This window comes from Cyprinus carpio, chromosome B23, assembly GCF_018340385.1.
Source record: "Cyprinus carpio isolate SPL01 chromosome B23, ASM1834038v1, whole genome shotgun sequence".
NCBI lineage: Eukaryota > Metazoa > Chordata > Actinopteri > Cypriniformes > Cyprinidae > Cyprinus > Cyprinus carpio.
Genome location: NC_056619.1, coordinates 26064370 through 26084974, shown reverse-complemented (window position 1 = coordinate 26084974; position 20605 = coordinate 26064370). Strand labels below are relative to the sequence as shown.

Genomic DNA, 20605 nt, shown 5'->3' with positions numbered 1-20605 from the left:
TGTGCGCATGTGCGAGAGACTGCGCGTGTGTGCGTGCGAGAGAGAGTGCGTGCGCGAGAGAGCGTGTGTGCGTGCGAGAGCGTGTGCGTGCGAGAGCGTGTGCGTGCGAGAGAGTGTGTGAGTGTGCGTGCGAGAGCGTGCGTGCGAGAGCGTGCGTGCGTGTGAGAGCGTGCGAGAGTGTAAGAGTGTGTGCGCATGTGCGAGAGACTGTGCGCGTGTGTGCGTGCGAGAGAGTGTGCGTGCGAGAGAGTGTGCGTGCGAGAGAGTGTACGTGCGAGAGAGTGTGCGTGCGAGAGTGTGTGCGTGCGAGAGTGTGTGCGTGCGAGAGAGTGTGCGTGCGAGAGAGTTTGAGTGTGTGTACGAGAGTGAGTGTGTTTGTGTGCGAGTGTGTGTACGAGAGTGAGTGTGTTTGTGTGAGTGAGTGTGTTTGTGTGAGTGTGTGTGAGTGAGAGTGAGTGTGTGTGGAAAAAAAAAGATTACTTGAAATAGAGTAAAGTATAAAAAAGTATTGTATTTCAGCTATTTGGCAAGGCAACAATTCTCATTGTCACTTAATTTATGGTGTACTGAAATAAACTAAAATTGACATTAACAAGTATAAAAACTACATAAGACATGTAGAAAATGTATTTTTGTCAATTGTTTATTTTAATCATTTTTTATTTATTTTATTTTTATTTATCTATCTTTATTTGTTTATTTTGGTTAAGGTTATTGTTTTATTTAATGTTAAATGTTTTACATTTATTTTAGTCATTTTTAAAATGAATTTTAATCTATTTATTCAGTTTGTTAGTTTCTCATTTTAGTTTAGTTTAACCTGCTGTACTAAAATAACAAACTTAAAATGTATAAAAAAAACAATTGTCAATTTCATTTAGTCTTTTTAATCTACTTATCCAATTAGTTATATTTAATGTTTTATTCTTTATTAATTTTCATCTTGTTTGTATTTTTATTTTCCTATATAAACATATTTAAACAAATATTTTAGTTAATTATTATAATTTTTGTTAAATTTAGTTCTTTATTTGTTTATTTCAGATTAAGTTTTATTTTCTGTTTTTATTTGTTAGTTTAAATCAAGCTTTTATTGATTTAATGTATGTTTTTAGTTATTTAAAAAAAAATATTTTAATCTATTCATTTAATTTTTGTTTTTTTTATTCTTTATGTATGTTAATCTTATTTTTATTTTGTTTACTATATAACCATTTAAAAAAACTAACAAAAATGACAAAAACAAACAACAAAATACTAAAACATTTTAAAAAAAAAAAAAAAAAAGAAAGATATAAAAAATATAATACATAAAATAAAAGAATATAAACTTTTACAATTATTACGTATATTTTAAGTTGGCATCAAGATAAAATACTATAATTTATTATTATTATTTTTTAAGTAATTAAAAGGCCAAACTTGCCCAATTTTGGCAATTTTCCACTCGATTGTTTACAGGGCATTGGGAAATCCTGCTCTGAGTTCCTGTCCAGAAAATGGAAAGAATGAAGATATTGAGTATCTGTAAACAGCAGGCTTATAAGAACTGCAGTTATGAAATCAGTTCGGGAAAGTCGTGGCCTAGTGGTTAGAGAGTTTGACTCCTAACCCTAAGGTTGTGGGTTCGAGTCTCGGGCCGGCAATACCACGACTGAGGTGCCCTTGAGCTAGGCACAGAACCCCCAACTGCTCCCCGGGTGCCGCAGCATAAGTGACGTGACATTCAGCCAAGTATGGTGACCCACACTCAGAATTAGTGCTCTGCATTTAACCCATCCGAAGTGCACACACACAGAGCAGTGAAACACACACACACACCACACTGTGAACACACACCCGGAGCAGTGGGCAGCCATTTTATGCTGCGGCGCCCGGGGAGCAGTTGGGGGTTCGATGCCTTGCTCAAGGGCACCTCAGTCATGGTATTGAATGCCCACTGCTCCGGGTGTGTGTTCACGGTGTATGTGTGTTCACGGTGTGTGTGTGTTCACGGTCACTTTGTTCACGGTATGTGTGTGTGTTCACGGTGTGTGTGTTCACGGTGTGTGTGAGAGAGCGTGTGTGTGCGTGATGTCACGGTTGACGTCACTTTCACTTTCAGTCACTTAACCTTTCACACTGTGTTTCTCAGCGCTGTCGTCTGAGTGTGAGTGTGCTCAGGTTTATTAAGAAATGTCTGGTGAATTACTGTGTTTCAGAGTGAGTACGAGCAGCTGAATTACGCACAGCAGCTGAAGGAGAGGCTGGAGGCCTTCACCCAGGACTTCCTTCCTCATATGAAGGAGGAAGAGGAGGTGAGACTGATGTTACATTAGAGCGAAACACAGCTCCATCATTAATAATAGTGTTTACAAATTTACACACCGTGTTAAACACATAACACAAAACACGTGTCTGAATTACACCAGACGTCAGGATTACTTTAAGTGTACCATATGAATCCCTGTTTTGTTTTATTTTTTATTTTTATTTGTTTTGATTTTCATTTATTTTTTTTATTTGTATTTTTTTTTATTTTCATTTGTTTTATTTTGTTTTGTTTGGTTTTATGATTTGATTTTCATTTTTTTTTTTTCATTATTTTTGTTATTTTACTTTAAAGTATCTCCTGAGATTAAATTAATAATACTTTATAATACTTTATAGGTGTACCATATGATTCTGTAAGCTTATCCCTGTTTATTTTATTTTATTTTAATAATTTTTAATAATACTAAAATGTAAAAATACTAATAATACTTTTTAGGCATATCATATGATTCTGTAAGCTCATTCCCCGTGATTTTATTTTATTTTAAAGTCAATCAGTTATGAATTAATTCTTAATTAAACTTTCAGCAAAAAATAATGAGCCTTTAACTTTTATTATAAGTTTATTAGTCATGTTTGTATATAATACCAGAGAGAAGTTATGTTTTGATTGTTTTAATTTTTTTAATTTCTAAAATATACACCAACTTTCCAAAGTTTGGGGTCTACGACATCTCTTCTGCTCACAAAGGCTGCATTTATTTGATCAAAAATACAGTAACAATTGTGAAATATTATTACAATGTAAACTAGCTGTTTTCTGTGTGAATATGTGTTAAACTGTAATTTATTTCTGTGATGTGCAGCTGTATTTTCAGCATCATTACTCCAGTCTTCAGTGTCACATGATCTTCAGAAATCATTCTAATATGATGATTTATTGCTCAAGAAACATTTCTGATTATTATCAGTGTTAAAAACAGTTGTGCTGCTCAATATTTTTGTGGAAACCGTGATAGATATTATTTTTCAGGATTCACAGATGAATAGAAAATTCAAAAGAACAGCGTTTATTTCAAAAAGAACTCTTGTTACATTATAAATGTCACTTTTGAGCAATTTAAAACCTTGTTAAAGAATAAAAATATTATTAGTATAATTTTTTAATAATACTAATAATACTTTTTAATATTTTTTATTTCCAGCACTTTAATGCTCTAAAATAAAGATCACATTTAAATTAAAAAATACAACTTAATTAAAAGACAAAAACAAAATATACTTTAAACAAAACAAACTCTAAAATAAAATGTAAAAAAGACATCAAATTATCCCTTTAACCAGTAGATGGCAGCAGAGGAGCACTTACTGAGTATTAGTCATTCATATGTGATATTATAAAATTACTGTTATAATATATCAAATCATCAAGTTTTGCACTTTTCATGTGTATGAAGTAAGACGCTGGTTTTATAATCACTGAAGTTGTCGGTCAGTTCCATATAATGCTATAAAAAGAATAATGGTACTTTTAATGAGAGTAGAATATATATTTTTTCATCTAAAAATTATTTGGAAGTTACAATTGTTAATAAAAGTAAATATTGCACGCATCCCAACTTCACGGACAGATGTGCATTACCAAGAAATAAATTAACAGCTGCACATCTCAGTTCTTTCTGTCTTCTTGCGCCAGCATCTGTAGAGCTGCTCTTCAGTGTGTGTGTGTGTGTGTGTGTGTGTGTGTGTGTGTGTGTGTGTGTGTGTGTGTGTCGTCCCAGGTGTATCAGCCCATGCTGATGGAGTACTTCACGTACGAGGAGCTGAAGGCCATCAAGCGTCAGGTGATGCTGCAGCACTGGAGCTCCGCCGCAGACCTGCTGAAGGGCCTGAACCTCTGGAGCCACGCCGAGGAGCTGCACAAGGCCTTCAAATACTCCGACCACGAGAAGACCGAGGACGGTGAGAGTCATCCCCAGCAGGCTCTGTCAGTCCTGTAACCCGTGGAGCAGACCTTTACAGCCGCTGTAGAAAACACGACACACAAGTGTTTAATATTAGGAGAAGATCTTCCAACAGTAGATTTAGATTAGATTGTGCTCTTTTATTCAGTTAAATCTTCTGAGGACAACTCTTTTTTCATTTATTTATTTATTTATTTAATAACAGGGCTAAGCCAAATACAGTTTTGGCGTTTGTAGCAAAAATTCTCTCCATGAATTGTAATGGCGTTAAACACAAACATCCACGAAAGGGTTTAGATTCTAAAAATAAGGTCATTAAGTATAGACAGATATTAGTATACTGTAGTTTTACTGTATTATAATAATAATAATAATTGTGATAATAACAGTTCTGCTGTATATTTGTAAGTCGCTTTGGATAAAAGCATCTGCAAAATGACTAAATGTATAATAACAATAATTTGTATTATTTATTAATAATAATAGTTATATTTTTCTATAGATTTGTTTATAGTAGTTTTTTGTACTGTTTAGTATTTTATTTTTATAGTAATATTTCTTATTTTGTTAAATATTTTATTCATTTAAAAACAAGTACAATAATAATAATAATAATAATAACTATTATTAGAAGTAGTAGTATTATTATACTATTATTATATAGTTATATTGATGTATGATCAAAAGGTTTTGGGCTGTTTTAAGCTCTACAAACAAACCCAGCAAACCTCATTTATGATTATTTACTAGTTATAGATTATTTATATAAATAATATATCTATAGAATATATTTATTAGTTATTTCATTATTTTTCAGTTGAATTATATATAATTATATTTAATACAAATAAATGCATGTTTCCAAAAACTGTGGTTAAATAAAATCATGATTTCAATATTGACAAGAATAATCATAATTATGATAAATTCTGTTTGGTTTTGTCTTGTTTTTTTTTTTTCATATGATTTTCTAAGCTGAATCTCGTTTATTTGTTTATTTATTTATTTGTTTATAGTGTCCCCTGACATTCAATTAATAATCTAACCTTTCAACGTAAATATAATAAGCTGGCATTACATTTCATTATGAATTTATTAATCATGTTTGTATAGTGTTTTTATTATTTTTTTATTTATACACTTTACAATATTAATTTAAATATATGTTATATCTATAAAATATATAATATTTATTATTATTTGATTTAGTTATCTAATTTCTATGGCATTTATTTTTTGTATTAATTTTTCAGTTGAATTATATTTAAAGCTATCAAATAAATGCATGTTTACACAAGCAATGATTAAATAAAATTATGAAGAATCATAATTATGATTTTTACGATAATTGCGCAATAACACTTGAAACATAATAATAAAAAATATATATTTCATGCCACTTTGTTGACCCCTTTTAAAGTAAAAAAAATAAAATAAATCTTTCTTTTTAATTAAATATGAAATATTACATTTATGCAAAATTATCCATTTTTCTTTTATGCCAAAATCATTAGGATATTAAGTAAAGATCATGTTCCATAAAGATATTTTGTACACTTCCTACCATAAATATATCAAAACTTAATGTTTGATTAGTAATATGCATTGCTAAGAACTTCATTTGAACAACTTTAAAGATGATTTTCTCAATATTTTGATATTTTTGCACCCTCAGATTCCAGATTTTCAAATAGTTGTATCTCAGACAAATATTGTCCTCCTAACAAACCACACATCAGTTCAGCTTTCAGATAATGTATAAATCTCAATTTTGAAAAATTGACCTTTATGACTGGTTTTGTTTTGTGCTGCAGGGTCAGATTTAGTTTTAGATTGGATTTCCCGTCATGTTTCTGGGCTGTGATGCTCGGGGTTACGTCAGCTTCAGCTGCTGATTTCTCAATGTGTTTCCGCACTGAAGTAAATGTGAAGTTCCCCGCTCTGGCTGTAGATCATGTGAGCTGTGAGGCGAGCTGGTGATGTGTAAGCTGTGCCGTGTCTTGTTTTCCTCAGAGCGGGGCAGCGAGCGAGCCTGGGTCTCGGAGCTGCCGCAGGAGCTGCTGCTGCGCATCTTCAGGTTCCTGGGGCCGGAGGATCTGTGCCGCTGCGGTCAGGTGTGCAGCGTCTGGGCTCAGGTGACCAAGACCGGATCCCTGTGGAGACACCTGTACCCCGTCCGCTGGGCTAGAGGTGCGTTACATCTCCGTCTGCTTTATTACTGAACATCAACCTGGGGCTAGAGAAGAGCCACATGGACTTAAAAGTTGGTCTGACTTTTCTATGATATTGTGAAAAAAACAGAGGAACTTGATTTGATCTGTTGTTGTTCACGGCATTGTGAAAAGTGAAAGTTGCGCACTGCACAATGAGAGCCAGAGGATTGCAACATATTTGATCAAATTATTTAAAGCTAATTTATTATTTTTAATTTTTTTATGTTTATTCAAATATATAAAATACCTGTTAAAAAGACAAGTTTAAAAAAAAAAAAATGCTTAATAGATGCATGATACTTTTAAAGCCAGTGATTCATATTAAATAAATATTATAAATATTTTTTAAATAGCTTTAACATTTTTTATGTAGTTGTCATTTTGTAAGAACTTTAATTCTATGTTCTATTATGTTTTGTGTGATTTAATTATATATATTTTTTAGTATTCATTGTATTTTCAACTATTTTATTTTATTTTAATGTTATTATTATTTTATTTATTGCATTGTAGTATTAGATGATACAGCATTAAAAAAAAGTATGTGATAAATAATTGTGATCTCAGTATTTATCAAAGTTATTGTAATTATAAGTTTTACCATAATCAAGCAGCTCTACCACAGATGCATCATTAATCAGCAATAAGACCAGTAACTTAATAAAAAATAAATAAACAACATATTGTAAAATTGAGTTTTGTGTCACTTTGTCGCCCTCTTGTGACCACTTTTGATCAGTGGAGTAATATATATATATATATATATATATATATATATATAGTATTCATTATAAAACTTCTATTAAAAACAGTAGTAGTAAAATTATTTAAACAATTCTTATTATTTTTTAAAAATCATTTAAAAAAATTACTTTTCATTTTTTAGAATTACATATAAAAGCTTAATTAAAAGACTAAATTTTTGTCACATTTAGTCATTTAGCACATGCTTTTATCCAAAAAGAGCAATATGCAAGTGCTATAATGAGTCTCAGTCAGCTTTTTTTATTAAATTATATAATAAATCAAAAGAAAAAAGATAGAATAGGAAAAGAATAGAGCAAGCTAGTGTTAGATGCATTTTTGTTTTGCTTTTGTTAATTGTATAATAAATAAAAAAAGAAAACAAATAGATAGAATACAAAAAAAAAATAAAAAAACCAATTTTAATTTTTATATTTTTTTCCAGAAAACGAGCAGTTTGTAAACAAATAGAGAACAAGTCTAAAAAACAAGTCTTTTTTAATTTAAAGATTAGAATTAGAATAGAGTGCTAGAGTTATTACATGAGTTATTTTACATTTTTAATCCAGTTTTAATGAGAAAGATTAAATTGAGTAGGTTGCATTGTGGGTGATCTGATGAGTTAACTGTGTGTAGGGGACTATTACTGCGGCCCTCCGGGCGACTCGGACCAGGAGCCGGACGAGGATTGGGTGAAGAGTCTGCAGGACGAGGGACGAGCCTATCAGGAGTGGGACGAGGATGCAGACGTGGATGAATCAGGTGAGCCTCGCTGCTCAGAGCTGCCCTTCCCATGATCCTCCGGGCCGTAGCTCAGCCGTGTGTGCTCTGTGTGTTCAGAGGCGGCGCCGGAGGAGTCTCCAGACATCAGCGCGGTTCAGAGAGAGAAGAGGCTGCTGAATGGGATCGTCCAGAACCTGCTGCCCGCCGTCGGGCCGTCCGTGCGCTCGCTCAGTCTGGCCTACAGCTCGGCCGTCTCCAGCAAGATGGTGCGTACCTCTGATATCATTTATGATGGCAGTGCAGCAGTTTCCCAAAAAGAACACAGAACATGTTACGCACCATTTATACATGACACATTTCAAAAATACAAACGTTTTCGTAAATTCGAAAGTTTACGAGCAGTTTACACAAAAATTTGTTCTGCTTGTTTCATGAATGAGGCCGGTGTTTTAAATTGTTTTATAATTTTTAAATCATTATAAAGGTATAATCTGTGAGCTATAATCTAACTTTATGGAATGATTTATTTCATTGTGTTTTTGTAGGATAACTTTGACTATTAAGTATATTAACTAGTCTGTCCTTCTAAATGTTATACTTTTTTTATTATTATTACATTTTACTATTATTACAGTTAATAGTTGTTGTTGTTGTTTTTTTAATTCCCAAAAAAGGTTTTATTTGGGACCTGCAATATAATCTAATCATTATTATATACTACTATGTTACTTAAGTTATATTTTATGTCTATGAAATATAGCTATTATATAGAATTTTTGAAATATAAGCATATTTTCCATTACAATTACAATTTTTATTACTAAAATGAATTAATACTTTTAAAAAAAAAAGTTTAATCTGGGAATTATATAATATAATATAATTATTATATTCAATTTTATATTCTATTAGATATATTATATTACTATATTTTTATGAATTTTATTTTTTTGTAAAATAACTTTGACTTTTAAGCATATTTTCCTGGTCTGTCCTGCTGTTATCTTAGTAATATGTTATTCATTTATTATTATTATTATTATTATTAAATTTAATTAATTCTACTTATGTTTATGTGTACTGTATTAATTATATTGTTATATTATTATATTTCTATGAAATATAGTTATTATACTTCAGTGAACTATTTAAAGTTGTGCTTATCATTTGAATATAAATGTAATTGTGTGTGTGTATATATATATATATATATATACCAAAAACATACACAACAATATATCACCTGATGCTGTTATGCCATTAAAATAAATAAGTAAGTAAGTAAATACCCTGATTTCTCCTCCCAGGTGCGACAGATCCTCAGTTTGTGCCCAAACCTGACTCACCTGGATCTCACGCAGACTGACGTCTCCGACTCTGCCTTTGACAGGTGGGCTCTTCTTCTGATTTGTTTTTTCCAAACCACACTCATCTGGGTATTTGTTAGAATGGCTCGCTGATTTTATTAATTAAAACAGCTGAAAACATTATAATTTTAGAAAAGTAATCAGTTACATTAATAAAGTAATCGAAATAGTTCTACTTATTACATTTTAAATAGAGTAACTTTTAACCTGTAACCTATTTCATTTCCTGAGTAACCTTCCCAACACTGTTCATTTGAAATCGTGAATATTACAACTTTCCGTTTTTTTTCCAGCTGGGCGGAGTTTGGGGCGTGTCGTACTCTGGAGCGGCTGGATCTCTCGGGATGCGACAAAATCACGGACCGCACACTAAAGATCCTGTCGCTGGGATTGGGCGACTTAACATCGCCCAGCCCGGATCGTGGAGCCAAGCTGCTGAAAGGCCCGCCCTCTCCCATCAAATTCCAGGACGAGTGTTCCCTCCCACCAATGGGACGCAGCTGCCAGGATCTCATTTTCAAGCGGAGACCTGGTGGGCGTGGCTCCGGCTGTGGCCCCGCCCACGTCTGGGTTCTCGACCCGGCCAAACTCGCTGACATCGAGGATGCGGCCGATTGGAGCAGACGAGGGGGCGTGTCTGTACAGGAAAGTGGGCGTGGCTGCATTTTAGAGCCACAGGGAGGCGGCGACTCATGCTGCTGTAGGAGGAGCCAGAGGCGGAGCTTCAGGACTGGTATTAGCTCCTCCCACTGGCAGTATGGCTCTATGGGCGAGGCCCTATGTGGTCACTCCACCTGCTGCACCTCTGACATGGCGCTCTGGACTGTGAGAGAAGCACACTGTGACCTCCAGGCCACCGGGGGCAGTGTTGAGTTTCGGACTAAATGCTCGATTGAGGGTGAAACTTGCCCTGAGCATCACAACAGGACTGACCAATCAGGAGCCTATCGGGCACTCAGGTTCCTCAGCCTGTCTGGATGCTATCAGATCACGGATCTCGGCCTGAGGTATGAAATAAATGCTCTCTCGTAAGCGATTTGTTGTCATAATGCCACAGTTTCTGTAGTCAGTGGAAATACCTGAGAAATTTCATGATTCTTTAAACAAATTAGATACATCAGTGAAAGCAAATATGCTATTAAATACATTCCTTGATTTAGAAAGTTAAATTAAAATTAAATGTAAACAAGACCATCTTCTCAGTGTTCTCATTGAAGTCAAAATGATCAGATTTCCCAAGCAAATATTTAGGTCAATTTTATATATATAGAGCCCTATGATTTCCGGAATCCAGTCATAAATATGGAATTTACTGTGTAATGCGGAATGTCACGGAATTTGTCAAACTGTAAATGAATTGAAAAAGTAGTTCATTGCACTTAAATCACAATATGGAGTAATATCTGTAAATATTAAGCCGCAAGAGTTTACTACACAGCGTGTCGCTCGCTGTGATTTTAGCGTCTGTTGCCTCAATATATGGTCTGAAAGTCACTTCATGAGCATTTTACCCTTTGATTTGAGTAAAACTAGCATCATATCACAGAAGAACACAGAAATTTAAAGGGATTCATGGCAACCCGTCAAAATAACCTGTAAAAATTACTATTGTTCTGTAGAATGTACATACTACTACTACTACTACTACTACTACTAATACTACTGCTACTACTACTATTACTACTGCTATTACTACTACTGCTGCTATTATTACTACTACTGCTACTACTATTACTACTACTGCTATTACTACTACTTCTACTATTACTACTACTACTATTACTACTGCTGCTACTACTATTACTACTGCTGCTACTACTATTACTACTGCTGCTACTACTATTACTACTACTACTACTACTACTACTACTATTACTACTACTTCTACTATTACTGCTATTACTATTACTTCTACTATTACTACTACTACTATTACTACTGCTGCTACTATTACTACTACTACTACTACTATTACTACTGCTGCTACTACTATTACTACTACTACTACTACTACTACTATTACTACTACTGCTATTACTACTACTGCTGCTACTACTATTACTACTACTGCTGTTACTACTACTGCTATTACTACTACTTCTACTATTACTGCTATTACTATTACTTCTACTATTACTACTACTACTATTACTACTGCTACTACTATTACTACTATTACTACTACTACTATTACTACTGCTGCTACTACTACTACTGTTACTACTATTACTACTGCTGCTACTACTATTACTACTGCTACTACTACTGCTATTACTATTACTTCTACTACTACTACTACTACTACTATTACTATTACTACTTCTACTACTATTACTACTACTGCTTTTTATTTTTTTTATTTTATTTTATTTGTAAGTTTATTTTAATGAATGAAAATATTTTTTAAAATAGTTTTTTGGTAACAGTAAGTAGCAGTGAATTGGATTACAAGCAGTATGAGTTAAAAAATTAACTCTTTAAACCATACAAAACATTGATAAATATGTCATGATGCTTTTGGGCTTTCATGCTACTCTGAAATCCTGACTTTTGTTATTGAAATCACACACACATCTAGATGGTGCACAAAGCAGACAGTGTCTAAAGGTTTGTGTTTGTTGCAGGTGTCTGTCTCAGCGTGGAGGACTCCCTCTGCTGCTGCATCTCAATCTCTCCGGCTGTCTGCTCATCACGGGGGCGGGGCTTCAGGAGCTGGTGTCCGTTTGCCCCTCCCTCAACATCGAGCACTTTTACTACTGCGATAACATTAACGGTAACCCACACACACTCATAAATAGACAGAACGTACAAGAGTCCAGCCATACAATCTCCATGAAAAAAGAATGTCCAAACTGTGCTGCTGGCTTTCTGACAAGCTAGTAATAATAAATAGAGTAACATTTTATTTTAAGGACCAAATTCTCACTATTAAACAGTTACTTATTGTCACGCATATTACTAGCATATTGGCTGTTTATTAGTACTTATAAAGCATATATTAATGCTTTATTCTGCATGACCATATTTTAGATCCTTTAATCCTTATCCAACTACCTTACTAGCTATTAAAAAGTTTTTTGAAGCAAAAGTTGTAGTTAATAGTTAATAGCAAGAATTGGTCCCCAAATTAAAATGTGACCAAATAATGTTTTATTTTGATGGTTTTGATTTAAAAATATATTTTATAAATATTTATTTATTTTATAAATATTTATTTTATAAATATTTATTTTATAAATGAGTAATAAAAATGTCAAATAAAAATAAATAAATGTTAAAGTTATAAATTAAAATGGAACACTATTTTGGTATATTCAAATAATAAAAAGTCAAAATCAAAATAAATATAACAAAAAAAAAAAAAAAAAAAAAAAACAAAATAATTATCTATTATAAACTATTAATATTAATAATTTTTTTATGTTCTGATCATTTTAAAATTTGAGTGTGTATATATATATATATATATATACACACACATATATATATATATATATATATATACACACACACACACACACACACACACCACACACACACACACACACAACACACAGAGTATGTACTTTGTATATATATGTGTGTGTACACTCTTAAAATCTTTAAATATTTTAGCTTAAATGTGCTTGGCTGACAAAAACATTTGTGAATCCCTGTTACATGCATGTAATAAATGTATGATGTGATATATGAAACAATCTGCTAAATGTAAATGACTGTAATGCACACAAATCCACATATGAAGTCCAAAGTCCAAGTATGACGGCATCTTGGTAAGTAAAGGGTGGGTTATTATGAACGTTGTCTTTGCATTGCATTGCATTTTATTGGTGAGTTGCATTTTATTATCTAGATTTAGCATGTTTTCTGTTTATTCCTGCTGTCCACGGCCCATTTATGGGTTGCAACCCTCCACTCTTGAATCTTGAATACAGCTCTAGATGTACGGTTCATTTCTCCCAGTTTAGTAAATCTCCTCTGTTGACCCATGTACACAAACTGTTCATTCCAGCACATGAATTGAAAGCTTTGTCTCTTCATTTTGAGCTTTTTTTAACATGAACTTCTCTGTGGTTCTGCAGGTCCTCATGCTGACAAGGCCAGTGGGTGTCAGAATCTGCAGTGCGGCTTCAGGGCTTGCTGTCGATCCGGAGAGTGATGCTCTTTTCTCTGTATTTATCTCTCTCTAACCCCACCGCTCCCCTCGTGTCCCTCTCTCATCCCTCATCCATGTGCACTTTAATCGGGAAATTGGTTCAAGATGCTCTTCGACGCAATTTGATTTCCCTAAAACCAAAAACGCTTCAAATAAAGTGAAATTTGGCATTGCAAACCAATCACCTTCATTGAAATTTCTGAGAGGTATTGTGTAGGAACTGAATGATGTATATTTGTAAATAATTCAATTGTCCACAGACTCCTTTCCGATCACATGGGATGAATTTTGAGTGCTTTAAGATGTTATTTTGTAGTTTGTTTTTTTTAGTATTTCACCCAGACGCATTTAGAGTCTCTAACTCCTCTGTCTCAAGCTCAAATCTGACTTTACTGAACCGTTACTTTAGGTTTGATGTTAAAATCACCTGCTTTGGTTCCTCTACCCTGGACTTAAAAGTTTGTGAATAGGAAAATACTCTAGATAAGTTAATAGACCTGAGTTCACAAGCTCATTGAGTTGTAGTTTGTCAAATAATGCAGGTGTTTTGGAAAATAACCAGAAGTTGTGTTATTGTGTTTATAACCTGATGACCGCCAGATTTTAGTTGCAGATATTTTCTTCAGCTGCATTGAGCGAAACATCATCTGTGACTAAATATCTGGCAACCGTGTCAAACTAGGAGCGTTTTCCCAGACTTCAAGCATTGGTTGGTTAAAAAAGTGGTTTATGAACTGTAGTAAGTCCTGGGTATATTATACTCATTAATTCTCCACTCTTCTGATTTTTTTTTTTTTTTTGATGCTGCATGATCTGTTTCTTTTGGGTTCATTAGCTGACCATTAAAAGCACCTTGAGATAACATTTGTCTGTGTTGGAAGTCTTTATTGAGCATGGGGTTGTCAAGCTACAAAAAGGATGAAACAACAGCATAAAAGGACTATACAAGTGTCCGTGCGATGTTATATTCCATGCCATGTGATGTTTTGAATTAGGAAAAGATCCCAATTAAAGTTGTTTTGCATTTCTGATTCTGCATATTCAAACTTGGTGCTTTGTGTTTATTTATGAGACCACCACTTGAATCAGTGGTGTTTGGTCTCAATGACCTCAAACCTGCACAACAACAAGTTTGAAAATGTACTTGTGTGAATAAAAGAGCTGCTCTTTGATTCATCTTGTTTTGTGAAAAAGTCATATAGACTTTGATCAACATGGGGATGAGAAAAAATGGACAGAATTTTAATTCTTGGGCAAACTTCAAGAATTAAATTCCCATTAATGATAACTATAAGTTTTGAACTAGGGATGCATGATATTGGCTTTTTGCCAATATCCGATACGTCAATATTTTTCAACTCGTTTTTATCGATACCGATATATTTCCTTTTGTTTTGAAACAACACCCAAGTTAATTTTTAACAAGAACTTATTTGTTAGAATTAAATGAACAATAATAAAGGTTTTTTGACGGTACATTAAAGCTTTGAAAATAACTATAAATAAACTATATATCAATCGCTGCATTTATTTTCCCAGGAAGATGCAGTGTTAGCCCTAACATTTTATTTTAAGATTTAACATTTGAAGATGGCCTAATGCAAAAGAATTTTAGAGAAAATCTTTTAGAGCTTATGATTTGTTTAAAAAATAAAACATATTACACATTAATTAATAAATCAGTATATATAAAATTATTTAATTTACAAGTGTCATGTTTGTGATTTTTTTTTTTTCATGTAAGCTATAGCTTCTGACATTGAAATCATTATGACATGACATCAGTTACTGCTTTATTTAATCAGAAACACAGTCTAAATGTTATTTGTATAGGCTATTTTACTTTTAAATTAATTAGAAGTAGTCCAACAGTGCTCCCTACAGATTAAAACTCCTGACCGAACAGGCATTAGGACCCGGGGGAGGCTGACGCTGCTGTTGCTGCACGTGCTATTACTGTTTATCACAAGCTGAACGCGTCATTCTGTACATGCTTTCACAGATTAAATGCAGCGACCCAAAACAGTGAATCCAAACATCTTTCAGACTAAACTTTGCTTCAAGAATGATCCACACTGCTGACGTGATCTAATCGCTAGCACACCCTGAGCACATGTGAGTTAACATATTCCTCTTATTGGTAGATATATCGGCATAATTTTTCATATGGGGCCAATACTGATATTTACATTTAAAGGCATTATCGGCCGATTCCGATATTGGTCTGGTAATATTGAGCATCTCTATTTTGAACTCACTTTTCACATCTGAGATATTTGTTTCTCGTCACGTCTGTTCTTATGCGTCTTTGTTTTATATTTGTTTTGTTGTTCTTGGGTCTCTTAACTACTTGCGGTGATCCGTCTTCTTGCGGCTCACAGAATTTGGCAGTTGAGCCCTGAAAGAGCCCAAATCCTGGATAAAGAGGTTGAGTGAACCTGGCCTGGACTTTGTGAAGGAGGATCATGGTATCTGAGACACTGTAGAAGGAGAGCTGTCCTGCCCGGTGGTCCAGATACACCCCAATCCGGTGGGACAGGGGTACACTGATCTCCGTCTCCTCGTTGTTGTGCACTAGTGCGTATCTGAATATGGAACAGTCCAGACTCCAGGAGTGTCTGTTGTACCCAAACCCGCTGTCGTCTCCTTGCCCAGTTCTGCTGATGTCGTTGTAGGACACTGCGAGGTCGACGCCGTACTGTCCGCTCCAGACCATCTCCCAGTAGCAGCGACCCGTCAGACCTTCCTTGCTCAGCACCTGGGCCCACCACTCAAAGCGGTCCGGATGTTCTGGGTATGACTGGGGCTCAATACTGCAAGCCACAGCCTTGTTCTGTTCTGTGAACCGAAGGTTCCTGTGGGCCGTGTTTGGGTCCAGACTCAAGGGAACCAGAACTGATGGGAAATGAGTAACAAGGTGAAAATACAAAACCTAAGTACCCCAAAGCAAACCAAGAACAGTGTATGCAGACTTACTTGGATCTTCACAACCTTGGTAAGTTGTCATGGTATGTAAAATAGAACTTAATATGAATGAAGTATCGTTAACTAACAAACCCGTACGAAGGCTAAGCATCTTTAGGGATTGGGATTTTCCTATTGTACCTTAGGCTTTATAGTGAAGTTTGGCGACTGTTAAAAAAAATAAAAAGTAGACTGACTTACACTGTATGAAGTCCTCCCTTGTTTTGGGTTCTTGTGGCAGTAGGATCTTTTCTGCAGTCACTAAAGAAGCGTGAGATGTGTTAGAACAGATTGGTTAAGACCTGTTAAGTTCCTCATCATTTACATAATATTACTACTTACTTATATGGCCCTTAAAGGTCTAGCTCCTGCATACATAACTAGTCTTATATCACGCTACAATCCAACACACTCCCCAAGGTCGCAAAACTCTGGACTCTTGGTAGTACCTAGGTTAGCAAAGTCCACTAAAGGAGGTAGAGCTTTTTCGCATTTGGCTCCCAAACTCTGGAACAGTCTTCCTGATAATATTCGGGGTTCAGACACACTCTCTCTGTTTAAATCTAGATGAAAGACTCATCTCTTTAGCCAAGCATTCACATAATGTATCTCATAACCTTGAACTTCAGCTGTATCTGAGCAAATGCACATTTTCATTCTTTTGCTTGGGTTGAACAGACCATCTTTGCTTGGTTGGAACAGCAGCTAGGCTAATTCAATCTCTATTTGCTCCTCTGTTTCTGCCACGGGATTTGCATCCCAAGGTACCTAGGAATTACAGAAGCTTCAGTCTGGATCCAACCCTTACGAAGATCTGAAATGACCAAACACCTGAGAATAGATGATTGCCAACCCCCCAGAAGACCTCAGTTGATGCTAACCCTGGAACAACATTTAAAACTACCAAATTTTGATTAATCGCAATCACAACATATAATAATCGCAGTTAATAGCATTCACTGTCTCTTGATTACATGTAATTTGTAACTAACTGCACATTTCTGCCATAGTCACCACTAATAACCTACTCCTAAATATAATGTAGAAAATGTTCTGCAAAGCTGCTTTGCAACGATTTGTATTGTGAAAGGTGCTAGACAAATAAACTTGAATTGGTTATGTGGGAATCTGCAGACCTTTTCACAAGAGGTTGGACACGTGTAGGATTTTGTAAATCCCAAGTGTTCTGTCGAGTAATACAGAGCCCCTTAGGCAGGGGTCTCCAAACTCGGCCCTGGGTTAAGCTTCAACTTGCCTGCCTGGAAGTTTCTAGAATGCCTGGTAAGACCTTGATTAGCTGGTTCAGGTGTGTTTAATTAGGGTTGGAGCTAAACTCTGCAGGACACTGGCCTTCCAGGGCCAAGTTTGGAGTCCCCTTCCCTAAAGCAACCCCTCAGGCCATCGAAGGCCACTGTCCTGCAGAGTTTAGCCCCAACCCTAATCAAATACACCTGCCTTTACATTTCAAGTAAACACTTTGGTTAGGGTTTTCAGTTTGTGGTTTGGTTTGGTTAGGGTTGGAGCTAAACTCTGTAGGCCAGATTTGCCTACCAATTTACTAAAGTGACAAGGAGATGGATAAGATAGGAGATTAGAGATTTTTGGTTCCCCTGATAAACTTCGAGGTCACTCAACAAAACTTTTGCACTTCCTTGAAATTGATTTTTGTGAGGGAATGCATAAGCATTGAAATGCAGTTTTTCCTCCAATTTCAATTTCATTTTTTTTTTATAATATCCCTTTAAGGTCTTTGCTGGGTTCTTTACAGGTAGGTACAGATTCCATATGAACCTATTTCAACTTCAGCTAATTTACCAGTGGTACATTAAGTTATGTAAAGATGCTGAAATCCACCAGTTCTTACTGTATGTCAGTGACAGGTTGCTCTGAAACTTCTGGGAGTCAGTGATTAACAGGTTTGTATCAATCCATTCTTGTTTGGTCTAGTTCTTGTAGGACATTAGTGTGACAAATGGGCCTTATACTTTAGATTAAAATTGTTTTGAAGGCAACCACTTCTGTGGACCAAATTTTTTAATCAAACATCATTTTTTTACCTGCTGAGAACATCCTGGTTGTTTCCAGTCTCCAAATGTCCTTTATATGTGCTGTTAATGAGGTGAGGGACTTGATCACTTCTCCAAATGAAAACTGTGGGTTAGTTGTCAGGCTTTGGAAGTCATTAGAAGTCGGCCAGCGGGATTGGACCTCCTACAAGATTTGGAGATTATCAGGAGAGGAAAGAAGCAATCTACAGCAGATTAAGAATTAATCATTCGGGTAGCCACTTTTTAACTAAAGTGTATTGTAGTAAATGGTTTGCTCTGTGATGGGATTAAATAAGCAACCCTCTGATGATAAGCCCTAAGCTTGAGTCACTACATCAGCATTAGCTCAAAGACTTTGATGATACAATTTTGCTGATCATGAATAATGCAAACTTTCTTTCAAGACTATAATAATACATTTATTCAAACGGCATCTTGGTGTGTTTTCAGTTCTGGTGGTGCTTTTACCTGGAGGAAATAGATGTGATCATCAGTATGTGAAAGCTGCTCCACCTCGGACTGCTTTCTCTTCAACTTTGAGATCTCCTGTTCCAGACCTTCCAAATGTCCCTGAATCCAGTTCAACTCTGTGGTCATCTGACTTTGGACCAGCGTAATCATCTCAGTGTGGCTTCTCCGTATAAAGCTGAGCAGTTCGGTGAAGATCCTGTCACCTTCTTCCTCTGTGGCTTGAGTCAGGTTCTGTTAGTGGAAACAGTTTATTTTTTTATTTTTTTTGTTGTTCTTCTCTTTCATATTTTGGGTGAAGTGTTGGATTTCTATTGTTCATGATTCATCTTGACTTTGGGAAGTCAGCCAATGTTTATGCCTATTTGTTTGGGATAGGAGAAAGTGTTCAGAAAATTACTTCAGGCACACACTTACCCTGAGTCTACCTGATGCCTTTTGGATTTCCTTCAGCTCTGTCTCTCGATCCGTAACCATCTGCTTGGACTTTTCCAGTTGCCTCTGGGAATCAGTAGACAATGTCATTTAAGGCATCTGTCTTTTACATTTAGCATCGCTGTTGTGACTGAGAACTACTTCAGTATAACAAGGACACCAGCTGCATTTTAACGTGTCATAACCTGTTGTGCCTGGTGACTGTTCTGGCAACTTGAAATAGTTATGTCTTCTTCTCGTTGACTCTTAATGATTGCGTCATTGTTCAACAAAGTTTACAAAGTAATTTTTTTTTGTGCAATATCCAGCATAGTTGTGGAACCACTTCTATAACAACAATCCTGCTTATGAACCAGTCTTATTTTCTTATTAAAGTCTTATTAAGACTTTTATTATTACAAAGTCTTATTTGAGCAACATCAACTCTGTAGTTGTGGAACCAAGTCCATACCAGCAATCCATCATCAAAATACCATTTGTTAACCAAACTGCAACTGGCTATTCTCAAACGTATCCACCCAACCAGTTAAAAATGGCTTGTTTATGCACTGCATATTAAAAACTTAATTGATCTTAAACCGACCCTGCCCCACTTTTACCTGTTTCTCTGCTCGTTCTGTAGCAGCTGAGACCATGTCATGTCCTTTGTGGTTGGTGTCCAGCATGCAGAGGCAGCAGATACACTGGCGGTCAGTGCGGCAGTAAACCTCCAGGAGCTTATGATGTTGGGGGCACGTCTTTTTTTGGAGTTCTCCAGTGACGTCCACCAGTAAGTGTGCTTTCCCCACATTCAGTTCCTTGTGCAACCTGAGGTGAGTTTCACAGTAAGACACCAAACACACCAGACATGTTTTGATGGCTTTCTCTTTCCTTTCACTGCAGGAGTCACACTCCACGTCCTCCGCTTGCTCCGTCTGAAGTCCTGTCCTCTCCAGTGCCTCTGCAACACAAGCTACAGATGTCTGGATCTGATACAGAAGAATCAGAATCATCCAGATCTGCACTAAGAGCGTCGTATTCTTCTGGATCTGCAGCTGAAGCCTCAGATTCTTCCAGATCTGCAAATGGAGCCCTGGTTTCGCTCATATCTGCAGCTGGAGCCTCAGATTCTTCCAGATCTGTCTTGCATAAGGAATTCTGTTTACACCGAGGGCAGCTGTTTTCCTGCAGGTCCTGGAGGCAAACCGAGCACACACAGTGTGAGTTCTGTTCATCTGCCATTTGCATGGAGAACAAGGGGCTCTGTGTTAAAGGGACTCTACAAACAGTT

The 20605-nt window shown here is 35.6% G+C and overlaps 2 protein-coding genes and 1 long non-coding RNA gene across 6 annotated transcripts in view; 2 read left to right on the top strand and 1 right to left on the bottom strand.

The window, feature by feature from the left end:
- Nucleotides 1-14284, top strand: part of LOC109081505 (F-box/LRR-repeat protein 5-like) — a 22678-nt gene extending 8394 nt beyond the window's left edge. The window contains exons 3-11 of the mRNA XM_042750221.1: nt 2202-2297; nt 4035-4215; nt 6231-6407; nt 7811-7936; nt 8015-8163; nt 9205-9287; nt 9558-10271; nt 11889-12037; nt 13347-14284. Of these exons, the coding sequence (XP_042606155.1) occupies nt 2202-2297; nt 4035-4215; nt 6231-6407; nt 7811-7936; nt 8015-8163; nt 9205-9287; nt 9558-10271; nt 11889-12037; nt 13347-13423 (1752 nt within the window). The 3' untranslated portion in view covers nt 13424-14284. The remainder of the gene's footprint in view (nt 1-2201; nt 2298-4034; nt 4216-6230; nt 6408-7810; nt 7937-8014; nt 8164-9204; nt 9288-9557; nt 10272-11888; nt 12038-13346) is intronic.
- On the bottom strand, nt 13071-20605 carry ftr92 (finTRIM family, member 92). Of its 2 annotated transcripts, XM_042750226.1 has the most exons (6): nt 19935-20605; nt 19318-19401; nt 18901-19134; nt 18442-18595; nt 16586-16645; nt 13071-16315 (listed from the first exon to the last, which is right to left on the bottom strand). In XM_042750226.1, exons 1-6 carry the CDS (start codon nt 20325-20327, stop codon nt 15675-15677), a joined length of 1566 nt encoding a protein of 521 aa, XP_042606160.1. In that variant the 5' UTR covers nt 20328-20605; the 3' UTR covers nt 13071-15674. The 2 variants fall into 2 exon arrangements, with proteins under 2 accessions (XP_042606160.1, XP_042606161.1); XM_042750227.1 differs by lacking the exon at nt 19318-19401.
- LOC122141859 overlaps nt 16641-20605 on the top strand; it is a 35938-nt gene continuing 31973 nt past the window's right edge. Inside the window, exons 1-4 of one of the 3 annotated variants that reach the window (XR_006158148.1) lie at nt 16641-18152; nt 18883-19136; nt 19958-20104; nt 20218-20295. This is a non-coding gene — a long non-coding RNA (uncharacterized LOC122141859). Of the gene's footprint in view, nt 18153-18882; nt 19137-19957; nt 20105-20217; nt 20296-20605 lie in introns of those variants that run through there. The other 2 variants (XR_006158145.1, XR_006158147.1) reach the window with 2 other exon arrangements.

Bases quoted from the DNA above. Each gene is read 5' to 3' on its own strand.
- ftr92 (XM_042750226.1), bottom strand. From the start codon at position 20,327: ATGATTCTGATTCTTCTGTATCAGATCCAGACATCTGTAGCTTGTGTT. The intron at 19,402-19,934 runs GTAAAAGTGGGG...ACTGATTCCCAG, and splicing joins CAGAACGAGCAGAGAAACAG to AGGCAACTGGAAAAGTCCAA. The intron at 16,646-18,441 runs GTAAAAAAATGA...ACGCTTCTTTAG, and splicing joins AACCAGGATGTTCTCAGCAG to TGACTGCAGAAAAGATCCTA.